This window comes from Lampetra fluviatilis, chromosome 13 (assembly GCF_964198595.1).
Source record: "Lampetra fluviatilis chromosome 13, kcLamFluv1.1, whole genome shotgun sequence".
Lineage (NCBI taxonomy): Eukaryota > Metazoa > Chordata > Hyperoartia > Petromyzontiformes > Petromyzontidae > Lampetra > Lampetra fluviatilis.
The window spans coordinates 6376447-6389500 of record NC_136287.1 but is presented as its reverse complement, the minus strand read 5'-3'; the positions used below and the strand labels follow the sequence as shown (position 1 = coordinate 6389500).

The window sequence follows — 13054 nt, the reverse complement described above, 5'->3', positions numbered from 1 at the left end:
TTTTTTAATTTTACCAGGTAAGGCCAACTGAGCTACGTAGCTCTTTTTCAGAAGCGATCTGGCCACAAATGAAAGCTCAACGAAGTGGGCTTATCATGTGGAAATTTATCGCAGCCAAATACTCTTAAACACACACGATTCTAAATATGGAGGGAAAAACCGGAGGACCTGGAGAAAAATCCACGCAACCAAGGGGAGAATGTGCAAACTCCAAATATACAGGTGTCAGGGTCGGGGTCGAACCTCCTGCATACCTGGTGAGGGAGTTAACATCTTGCCACCACGGCGTACCAGACAGATGGGTGAATAGGCAGACAGACAAATGGCGGACGAGACAAGAAGGCATGTTGTTTTTATGGCCGAGTAGTACCTGGCCCATGTAGTCAGTGAAGAAAAGCATGATGGAGAGAAAGGCCATCCATCCCAGGAGGTGACTGATGCACAGGCGCCGCAGTGTCCACGGCATGCTGGCAAGGGCACTCAGGAGTCTCCGGAGGCTCATCCGGCGTTGTGGCAGCTGCTTGTGTTTGTGTGCATGCGCGCACGTGTGCACACGGGCGTGCATGTGTGAGCGTATGCGCGTGACATTCACGTGTTTGTGTGTGTGCATGCGTGTGTTCAGACAAACATTTAAACAAGGCACGTAATATATGTATGGCAATTCCAATGCATGCGGCACAAAAGCATTGCATTGATATCGCATTTACCATGAAGGTCCTGAACTGCGTTTGAAAATACTGCATCTCATTCTTTACTCAAATATGCACGGATAATGACCGTGAAAGAGTGTAGTGAAAGACAGAGCTCCCACTATCTCAATGGCATGAGAACAAAGACACATGAGTTATGCCCTGTCTAATGGCATATTGAGAGTGAAATGAAGCCCACAGTAGTACATCCTGTAAGGGAAGAATTATCCTGTAATGAGCTCTCCTTATTTGGATGTGTAGTGGTATTTTTTCACACGGACAACTTCTTTTTCTCCTGTCACTTTTTTGTACAGAACTCCTCGCGTTCAACACCCACACATCTCCGTCTCAACTGTTCCTCTTGAACTGCTCGTCTGCTACGCTCCAATCAACTCTCTTTCGCTCCGCTAGCCTGCTATGTTGCACTCTGCCAGCTTCTCCACTGCTAGCCTCTCACTTTACACTCCTCTAGCTTCTCTGCTGCTAGCCTTATCACACTCCCACTTAAGATTCCGATAGCCTCTCTACTGCTAGCCTGTCTACCCTCACCCCCTCCAAACTCGCCCGTGCCTCCAGTGGGGGATCAGCCAACACCGCTGGAGAGGACGAGGTGTGGCGAGCGGGGTCCCGGACTTCTCTTGAATTCACTCGTGTCTTCACTCCAACCAACTCAACTCCTCTGCCTCACACGTTCCCCTTTTATCCATCTCCTCATTAAGTGCCCTCAGATGGCCCTCATTAAGCCGGCATCTTCCCGACGCCTCTCGCACGTGTTCTTCCCCTGATCTCTCGACTCTGTGGCGCCTACTCCGCGTTTGCATTTGCAGCCAGCCAATCACTGCCTCTTTCCCTAATTGCTGGCGTCTCTCTGTCTGCTGTCACACAGGCCACCCGCCTGCACCTGCTTATCCTTAGCTGAACTTACTGTCTGCAACCCCGTACATAATGCAACTATTTGCAAACCCTGCACGTGTTACGCCACTACAGATGTATACGACTGTAGGGAACGTTGTCATTGAAATAAGGTAAATCACAAAGATATTCACTAAATTCACAGCATGCCATCTGCATTTGTTCTGAGTTTTTTAAAAAGTGGTGTTATCTCTCAAGGCACATCCATATTCAGCGACTTGTGGCACAACTTGGTTGCATACAACTGCAACGCTTCTACGCGGATGCCTCTGTTGCCAGTTGTGAGCGGTTGGTTGCACAACCTGTTGCTCACATTAAAGGCAGACTCTACTTTCAATCAACTTGCTCAGCGATTTTTATTGTGATATAGCTCACCGGGTGCACAGTTGCGAACACACAATTGGTTGATCCTTAACTATCCTTGGGTTGGGCCACGTAGTTCTATCATGCCAGAATTAGTCATTAACCCCTCCATCAGCCGACAAGATTGTCGTATTTACAAAGATAGTATTTACACGCGGCAATGTCTTGGTCAAATTCTGAACAAAAAATGTATCCTCACCAGTGGCTTAATACTTTCGTGACTGTTTTTAAAATCGACATTCGGTGACGTTTTTTTGCTCAAACAGCTTCGAGTTTCTTCAAGTATTGAACTCGGAAATCGAGTGGGCTGCATCAGCTGACTCTGCGCTTTATATATTACAAGCATATAAAAAAGTGTATAAAAATTCTCATAAATATTTAAAGCGTCGTATAAACAACCTACATGGAGCAAAGATAGATTAATGTACAAAGGTGCGATTATTCATTGGCATCACAGGATCATGGCAGCAATGGTGTGTGAAGGCCTTCATCCAGCAGTGGATAGATAGGCCATGGCTGCTACTGTTGCTGCTGCTGGTGATAACGATGTCGTTAAAGTTTTGAATTCGTTTTAATGCGCTGAAAGTTTCTGCAATTCCTGCCATATGCCAAATACCATTGTGTAGGTTTGTGGACTGTTTTTATCCTGCCACATATGATTAAAATATGTACCAAACATTGTGGTACATGTAATACACATTTTTTTCTGCATGACTTCCCCATCCTGCCTATTTCTCCCCCATGGATTTATTGTAACGCTGTATTCAGTAAAACGGAAAACAATAGATTCCTTTTGTACCATACAGCCCTCATTCAAAAAAGCATCCATTTACATTGCATAGTGCCGACAGGATACGATCCTGCTATTATACAGTCTCAGTTTAAGCAGCACCAAAACTGAATCCAGTTATAGAACACTATTTAGCATCTCATTAAAAGGCATTTCATGTCATCCGACGATAACACGGCCTAAAGGTAATTCATTCGCAGGCTCACGGTTCGAATCCAGCAGCTGCCTTGATTTATACTGTGGGTGTATAGCCATACTAAATAACCGTAAAAATACGCGCCATCTTCTTCACAGTGGACATTAAACATCCCATGACATCATTCACTGGAGCAGGCCATTGTGTGCCCCTTGTAATGGTTCACATTGCAATTTACACGCCAAAATTGGCAGGAGCTTCCTAAAAAAACAGCCAGGAGGCTCAGTGAGGCCTTTCTGGGGTCACAAGCACAATTAATAATAAAGTAGATGTAGTTAAATACAATTAGGTGACATTTTATATTCTGCCCGATGACTTTTTTGAGCTGTGTTCCATAATTTTGCGTCAAACTGGAATTACAGCAAGCCTGCCTCTGCTGATGAGAAAACGGACACGTCGACATCGGTCCACAGTTTGCTCGTCTTGAAACAATGCTGCTGAATTTACGCACTACCACAGGGCTGTGCGACTGATGGGTTGTGTGAGAATTGTTTTTTTTACATGAACAGACGAATATCGGAAGGAGACACATTGGCTGCTTATTTATTTTGACATTTGAAAAATCATCCACGTTAATCAGCTGATGTTTTAGGAGAATGATCCTCACATGGCAGTTAATTCCACTCCGAACCGTGTCACGTGTGTGCAGTTAATCTATACCGTGCAGATGAAAGAATCTACAAATTATAGAGATCATCAGCCATGCTCAATCCACTGCTGGATGACGGCCTTCCCAAGCCGCCGCCACCTCTCAGTAGATGTCGTCTCAGTCAGGTTTAGTCCCTTAGTTGCCAAAATAGTTTACGTATATGCTATTATATAAATTGCATATAAATCAGTATCTTAAGTGTAATTTTGTCATCACATTTACGTGAAAGAAAGCCCCTCATACTTCTTATTCAAAAATAACTGATCTCTATGAAGCAATTCATATTTCTTTATTTAAGGTCACACTCATTATACAAAAAGTGCTTGCCAGAAATGAACCACAATATTTTGCTCATCTCGTCAATGACCATAATGCAAACTCCGGTCATCCTCGTAGCGGCTTTTGCGTAACCATCAAAGAAAGACGGTCATCACATCGCGCGCTTTAATATGCGCTTCTGTGGCTGTCTGGAACGCTCTTCCTTCCTATATTAGGAAGCCACTAGAGCTATGCACTTTTAAATCTAGATTTAAAACTCATTTCCTTAGAACTGCTGTGTTTAGTTTGTTGCCCTTCCCCCACACCTCCCTTTAGCACGGTTGGCTATGTACGGTGCGAAAGAAGTTCAACATACATACAAAACAAGCACAATTTTGGGATTTACCACCAGAGGAACAACTCACCTGTTTAAAGTTTCCGACAGGAGGCTTAGATAGTACACCATTACTCAGCGGGTCCTGAGTCAGGGACCTCGTGTCGGCATGATACGGCACTCCGTTGGCCACATCGTCTGTGCTTCCGTACAAACCAACATAGCCTGCCGACTGTGTGGCTACTCGCTCATAGACCCCGTTAGTTTTTGCCGGCTCTTCGTGCCGCCTTTGCTCCCTGGAGAGGGGCATCTCGGGGATGCTGACAAGGTGCATGATCACCACCGAAGACAAGACGATGGCCACAAACAGGTAGATGATGTGGTACTCCGAGCCAAAGGCAGGGCCCAGGAAAGTGCTCTTCCAGTCAATGGCGCCCGTCAGGTACCCGAGTGCTCCGCCAAGTCCTGGAGGGTGAAGTGAGGCAGTGATTTCAAATGGAGCATTGAAAGCTTCGGACAATGAACACTAAATGCTGCCCGCTGAAAAGCACTCGGATTGCACGGTCGTTCCGCGCAATCTGTAAAGTGCACGATGAAACACAATTTACAAATGTTTGGGAATTTGCAGCAGCATTTTTTTTGGGGAGGGGGGGCAAATGACTAACATCAATTCCCTTCCGCTGTCCAACAATTACGGTTGAAACATGGAGCCACTTTGGTTTGTCCATAAAGTGTCGGGGATCCCAACTGTTTCATGATGTCTGTCCAGCGTGGAAGAGTAGGCTAAATACCAGAGGTGGGACAAAGTCATTGTTATGCAAGTCCAAGTCGAGTCGCAAGTCATCAAATTCATGACTCGAGTCTGACTCGAGTCCAAGTCACATGACTCGAGTCCACATCTCATAGGTGGGACAAAGTCATTGTTATGCAAGTCCAAGTCGAGTCGCAAGTCATCAAATTCATGACTCGAGTCTGACTCGAGTCCAAGTCACATGACTCGAGTCCACACCTCTGCTAAATACCCTCTAGACTCTAGAGGGTCTCTCTAGAGCTCCCTATAGTGGAGGCCCTTACACCAGCAGTGGGGTGAGCAAGCATCTGACTCCCGCATCCTTCACATGCTGTGCATCTTTACCTTATGTATGAACTATGTTCTGAAAAACAAAAAAGTAAAATGTATAGTGTTTATCAGTTAAAGGCATCTAAGCCATAAAAACTCTGTGTACTGCTTGTCAAATTTCATGATGATTTTAAAAATTGAATTTACAAACAACATTAATAGATTCATAATAGAGGTTTTTGGGTTAGATCGCGTAAGTATAAATGTGTCGCAACCCTCCACCACCCGACACCGCCAATCAGTAAGATATGTGTCACGTTAACAAAACGACAATTAGTTACTTCTTCAACCCACTGGTGTGTTGAAGAGTGGATCCACAACATTTACAATATGAGTACGACGTTACGCTGGTAATTATATCCAGCATCTTCGGGCGATTTGCCAGAATAGTGAAGCCATCCACCTGCTTCCAGTCTTAAATAGTGCAGGACGACGTCATCATTGTTGAACACCATCAGGATTCGAGATCAGAGTCGGAGGTGGGGAGTTACTGTAATTATATAAGAGGTTAGTAATCAGTTAAGTAGTATGTGATTTCTCTATAAGGAATTGTAATATGTATTGTGTATTACTTAATAATACGCTTTGATAGCTCCAGGCTTAGCGCAGACTGGAAGCGTATTATTAAGTAACTAGCGGGAAGTACCCGGCATTGCCCGGGCGAAAAAGATGGACACACACATCGACTTACACACACTTACAGACATTGACCCACACACACAAACACATAGACTTACACACACACACATATGGACTCACAGACATCGACTTTAGATACACACACATGGAGGTACACACATTATTCGACGTACACACATACAGCAACTCACACACACACATCGACTCGCACAAAGACATACATAGACTCACACTTACATCGACATACACACACATATGTACTTACACATACACATATCGACTAAGACACACACAAACATGGACTTACACACACACATAGACTCACACACAACGCCCTACACACACACACACATATGGACTTACACACACATATGGACTAACACACACATACATGGACTCACACATACACACATCGACGTACACACACACAACGACTGACACACATAGACACACAAACACACATCGACTCACACACGAACATAGAGCTACACACACACATCGACTGACATGCAGACATATCGACTTACACACACACAGCGACACATACACACATCGACTCACACACACACATTGACTTGCACACACACACACAGCGACTCACGCACACACCGACTGTAGATACACACACATGGAGTTACACACACACATAGACTTACACACACACACACACACATCGACTCACACACACACATTGACTCACACACACATATGGACTCACACATACACACATCGACTGACACACATAGACACATAAACACACATCAACTCACACACGAACATAGAGCCACACACACAAATCGACTGACATGCAGACATATCGACTTACACATATGTAATAAGAGCCTATGTCCGGCTCACGTGGTGATCGGCTCTGCCGGTCCCGCTTTACAGCCAATGGGGGGAGAGCCTGGGAGCATGGCCTCGGCGTGATCACGGGATGTCAGCTAGGGTGATTGGTTCTGCTGGTCCTGGCCTCAGCCAATGGGAAGACAAGTAAGGGGCGTGGTCCCGGGAGTTGATGGGGAATCTGGAACATTCGGCGCAGGCTATTAAGGATTGGCTGGAGTGTACCACGTGACCCAGGCGTTAAATAAGGGGAGAGATCAGAGACACGTGGTCAGACACGGAACGAAGAGAGAGGGGGGCCACGCACGAGCGGGGCTCCACGTGCCACGTGGCGGTGCGTCTCTTGTGGGCTGTCTGCCCGCTTCCCGTTGCCTGCCAGCAACGGGGAGTGTTTGTGAACTGAAGAAGTGAAATAAAAGGACCGATTCCACAAGCCGTTTCCAAGAGGTTTATTACACATACACAGCGACGCACACATAGACTGACACACCCACATGGACTGACACACACAAATGGATTTACACACGCACATCGACGTACACACACACACATCGACTTACACACACACATGGACCCACACACACACATCGACGTACACACACACATCGACTGACACATAGACACACAAACACACATTGACTCACACACGCACATAGAGCCACACGCACACATCGACTGACATGCAGACATATTGACTTACACACACAGCGACTCACACACAGACACACACACATGGACTGACACACACACTTGGACTTACACACACACACATCGACGTACACACACACACAAACACGATCCCCCCGCCCGCTCTGCAGTAATATCTACGGCCCATAGTGGTAGCATCTACCGACTGAACAGTAGTAACTGCACGCATCGGGGTGGGGGGGGGGACATCAAACTGTGAAGAATTTAGCTCAGCGTTTTGGGTATTTTTATTGCATTTTTAACGCGAAAGAAAATGTCCCCCTCACCCCCGCCGAACGCGTGTGACTTGGTAGCCCCCCCCCCACCCAAGGCGTGTGAGTTGGTATGGTCGAGCGTGACTAAGTATCAATGAATAAATAAATAGAAATCGCACTAACTCGTTAATTTAGCTACTTTAAAGTTGACGGACGGAAAAAAGGAATAGCGCTTGCTCACCACTGGGCTTACGGTTTGCTATTATTTTTTTATGTAAAACCCCACCGTTTGAGAGCCAAATCCTTCGCAAGAGTGCGAACACATACACACAGACAGACAAAAATAACATTTATAGGTAAGATACACAATACATATTACAATTCCTTATGGAGAAATCACGTACTATGAATAATACTGGTCGCGAAAGCCTACGTGTTAAACATTTATACAACATGCAGTGAGTGCATTGCTTGTACTGAAACATAATTGAAAAAAATACTTTACCACATCTTTCGATAAAAAATATACACTTCATCGCCTCACAGGGTTAGTCAATTTGGAAAGATTAAAATCCATTTGCGATTGGATCTTGTGACACAGTGTTTGTATTCCACGTGAGTACCTGTCAGCAGAGCCTGCATCTGCAATCCACGCTCCTTGTCAGCGTGAGCGCAAACATCAAATAGATAGGCTTTAATGGGGCCATCAATAAAGTCAGCGGAGAAGTCAAACAGCACCACTCCAAACATGCAGATCACGATGGCCCAAGTTGGGCTATTGTTCTCGGAAATTTCTGCCGCGAGAAGACAAGAGCGATTGGACAACGGTGCCTTAGTATGAATGCATGGGTCAATATTAGCTCACTGCCCCAATGCGTTCAAAAAACCGTCAGCCACTCCAGAGAAGAAGCGGGTCAGGGAGTCAAACGGGGTTCCACTGAGCCACCAGGCAACCCGGATGCTTACTCAGCTTTGTAGTTTATCCACTGCACATTCTGCCAATTTAAATAAGTCACCAGCTGGTTGCAGTTTACATATACGGTGGGCTATGTTTGTGGCCCAGCTCCAGAACTGGCTTTGCCAAATTCCCCATTGTCCAGTGGCCCAGTCCAGGCCTTGGATCAAAATTATGTTTTTTTATTGCAATTTCCTTTTGCCAGGTGTGAATAATGTAGCCCATTCTGATTATCTTTGTATATTGCCTTTCCTTTTACAGCATGCATAATCAATGAAATGTAATACAGCACCGACACAAACCTGCTTATCAATCTAGCATAATCCGCTTCAATACATCTTCTCCAGTCATATTCACAACATATATATCATGTTGTGCATCGAACGCAACTCATGTGCAATAAGATTAATATTAACCAGGATAGCAATTCTGAGCTTGAAATTTCAAATATCAATATCTTTCATATTATCACCGAGTATTTATTTATTTTATTGTGCCATGTTAACATGTCTGCTAAAAATACAATTTCCAGTTTTCACTCTGGTTGTTCATTCTGACATTATGGTGGTGACATGGGCCTCGCATGAGCGCACATGCGGCTTATTCCAGAGATGCACGGTTGGAATCCATCAGTCATCCTGATTAATACTATTGGTGTATTAACCATATGTTGTGCAGTAAAACCACGCGGAGACGAGGAATACTATAAGGGCTGTTGCTGTTTATTAAACACTGTTAGACTCAGCACTATATGTTCACACCAGGGATAAGTGCTCTCTATCTTGGTCCTTTACCCCGGACACTGAATGCTATCTGGGTCCTGCCCTCCGCTATCCTTTGGGACTCTCTCACTCTTCTGCCCGGATCAAAGGTTCAGCCAACACCACTTCGGCGACGAGGAGAGAGGAACCCTCTCCTTACCGACCCTTACTGAATACTCGGGACCCTACCCTCGGCTATCCCTTTGGCTCTCCCATTGGTCTGCCCGGAGCGGGGGTCCATCCAACACCGCTCCGCGACGAGGAGGGAGAGACACCTTGCAGCCGATCCTTGCCCTGGCTCCCCACAACGACCACGCTTTCGTCATGGGGTCCCCCTTAAGTACCTTGCTAGTCTCGTCAAGAAACATCAACCATCAGGCAAATCCTGGTCATCTTCGCAGTGGCTTTTGGCGAGCCATTGAACAAAGTCGATTACTACATCACAAGCTTTCAGATGCGCTTCTGCAGCCGTCTGGAATGCTCTTCCTTCCGATATAAGGAAGCCACTGGAGCTATGCACTTTTAAATCTACTCAATTTTTTAGAACTGCTTTGTGTTTAGTTTGTTGTCCTTTCCTCGCACCTCCGATTTACAAGGTTGGCGACGTAAGGTGTGAAAGAAGCTCAACATAGATACGAAAATATAATGTGACGTCAAATTACCCCGTTAAAATATTCACAGCAATAATGTCCCCCTACTGTGAAAACTTAACAGGACACCTCCTTCAAAATAGTGGTGAGACTCAGTGAGGCTATCCTGGGTAAACATGTGTGCTCACAAACAAATGCCGCCACCATCGCAGTGAAACTGACCCGAAACGATGGAGTCGCCGTTGAGAAACAGCGTCATCCCCGTTAGCATGAGCACCGCCAAGGCCACGATGTACGGCCTGCGGCGCCCGAACCTTGAGTGGCAGTGATCGCTCGCTGAGCCGATGATCGGCTGCAGCACGAAGCCTAGCAAGGGGCTGATGAACCATACGACGCTGTACAGGCTCCGCGGGAGACCTACGCTGAGCAGCACCGGCATCACAAACGCAGCTTCCACCGCATAGCAGAACTCCCGGCCAAACATGATGACGCTGTGCATGAGCAGCCTGCTCGTGGGGTGCCTCGCTCGTTGCTCCTCGACGAGGACGTTATTACCTTCGGAGTTTTCCATGCTTGTACACGCGCGCGCGTCTCGTCCACAACACGTTCCGGTGAAGTCTCTTTGTGAGGCCGAATGAGTTTGTTAAGCGCGCTCGGAGGCACGTTGCGTCACGAAGAGATTAAACCCGAGGGCCGGCAAAAAGTCTCCCCTCGGCTTGGCACGGGGTTGCTGGTCATCTGACCATCACTCATGAGACTCGGAATCACACCACATTCATTCCTTTACATAAATGTGCTTTAGTCTATGCGCTGTTGCACACAGCACAGTGCAGTTCTTGTGTAAGGTCAGCGGATCACAGCTTTTCCACGTGGCATCCACACTTTTGTTGTTGCTTCAGATTATGGGAACTTTCTTACAGTCATATTTGTATTGTGCAACTAAAGAGAAAGAATATTAGTGCTGTATTCGAAAAAAGATTGTAATTTTGCTCTGTGGCTTTTTTGAGTTTTGTAAGGTTCGCTATACATTTGGTTCACTGTTTCATCTCTCTGAATTCAGTAAATAAAGCGTACATTAGGGGTGAAACCCAATTAGTATCCGCCACACTATGTTTTGTAAACATGTGGAATTTCAAGCACATTTTCACAAATGTATGGAAATGTCCAAAACAGTGATTTTATGGGACACCACTTCATATCACGTGTAAACCATAAATCCTTTTGCATGCTTGACTTTACATATATATAAACAACAGATGTAATATTTAGTCTCAGGAGACACAAGCGCACGCACGTAATCGTGTTGTATTGAATCAGGACTTCAAGCCGAGAATGTGGGCCAGTAGCCTTCACTTTTGGCCAATGCAAGATGATTGATTTTGCTGCATGTCAGCTGCTATGAGAAATTGGTGTAGGACAGGCAGGGACAGAATTCAGTAAATACAACAGTTATTTTGGTCCGGGTTCAAAATAACAAAAAAATATATAAAAACTAAAACTAGTCATAAATGTCACTATATGAGTCGGGAGGGGTGGAATGGTGGCACAGTGGGTAGTGCACTGCTCAAAAAAACAAACAACCTGAATTAAATTCCCGGCATGGCGAAGTATGGGCAGCAACCTTGATAAGTGACATGGCATGAGGAGGCTTTCATTGGGAGATGCTTGATAAAGGAAAACCATAATTACCATCTATTATTATGTTACTATACATTTAGAACAGATAGAAGCAGGATGGCAGGCGTCACATAATTCATCTCTAAATGCCTTGAATTAATTTGCTTTCTACTAGTAAACATTGTAAGACGATTCACTCCCTCCACTTAATGTGTTCCTAAAAGATGACATCCCTGGGCATAATGACTCATGAACTGTTTGTGCCTGTTCTTCCAGCATTGCTTTTCCTGACCCAGGACAACACGGCAGCAAATAATATTGTAAGCGTGTGGGTGCCCATGCTCCGAGATGTCTGCTCGCTGATTTTTCTTTCTTCTAAAAATGCTCAAATTAGTTGAAAAATCTAAAGCGGCACGGCACTGCTAATTTGAGCAGACGGTTCCCTTGTGACCCTTGGTTTAAAGGTTGACGACCTTTGGCATGCGTTGAACAACATAATGGCTCAAACCCTAATATAAGCCCAACTCGAGCTATTTATGGTATTCCGTTTTACTAAATTCTAATTCCACCTCGTGTCCAAGTGGCTTTCTGTGTAATCGCTTTCCTCTTGGGAACGTGTGTGCAGTAAAATGGCTTTGCCTGTCCGATGGCAAGAAGAGTCACATGAGCTTAATTCGTGGAGTCTGTGCGAGCAAACATTCCCTGATGCTGGACGCTATCCATCAAAGATCCAACATGAAAAAAAAACCTGGAGGAGCTGTCTCATCAATTATGGAGCAGGAATCAGCCCTCATCGCCTCTCAGTCGAATAGCTCTGTTACGTCACACAATGACCCCCTTTAGGGCCACGAGAAGCTCGGCGAATCTCTCGTTCCACGGTGGCGTTCCTCTCTCTTTTTTTCGCCCAGTCGATCGGTACACATTCAATAAACCAATAAACAAGTGGAAACAACGACCTCAAACCGAGGCATTTATAGTATATACGCATATATATGTGTGTGCTCTAGAAACTGCTCTAGAGGAGTTGTACACCCCTGGCTGCCACTACTATTCAGTGGCCTAAAATCAAATGTTTTCGTTCCGGATGACCGCTGCAACATATGATCTTGTGTTTTGATTTAGTGTGCTGATCTTTAAAGGTGCATTTGAAAAATGTTGATACTCCTACTGATGCTCCTGCTGTTGTGGAGTGACTCATGCAACCAGGGTTTGGTGGTACATGTTATTTATGTCGTTTATTGTGAAATTTCGGTCACAGTTCCTATGATCACTGTTACATTGCTTATGGCTTTATTTTGGTGATTTCGAAAAGTTTTTTGGTTTGGCCATGTTTGTTTGTTGTAGTACGGAGTTAGAATGATGGCTTTAATCTAAGTTGTCTTGTGGTTGTTGTTGTTGTTGTTTGACTTGCATCCCACTGGGATTTTTGCACA

General features: G+C 45.2%; 1 protein-coding gene across 1 annotated transcript in view; it reads right to left on the bottom strand.

The window, feature by feature from the left end:
* Positions 1 to 10575, bottom strand: part of SLC45A2 (solute carrier family 45 member 2) — a 28850-nt gene extending 18275 nt beyond the window's left edge. Inside the window, exons 1-4 of the mRNA XM_078861870.1 lie at positions 10227 to 10575; positions 8322 to 8492; positions 4283 to 4656; positions 371 to 517 (exon numbers count right to left, since the gene is read on the bottom strand). Of these exons, the coding sequence (XP_078717996.1) occupies positions 371 to 517; positions 4283 to 4656; positions 8322 to 8492; positions 10227 to 10575 (1041 nt within the window). The remainder of the gene's footprint in view (positions 1 to 370; positions 518 to 4282; positions 4657 to 8321; positions 8493 to 10226) is intronic.
* Positions 10576 to 13054: the final 2479 nt, after the last annotated feature.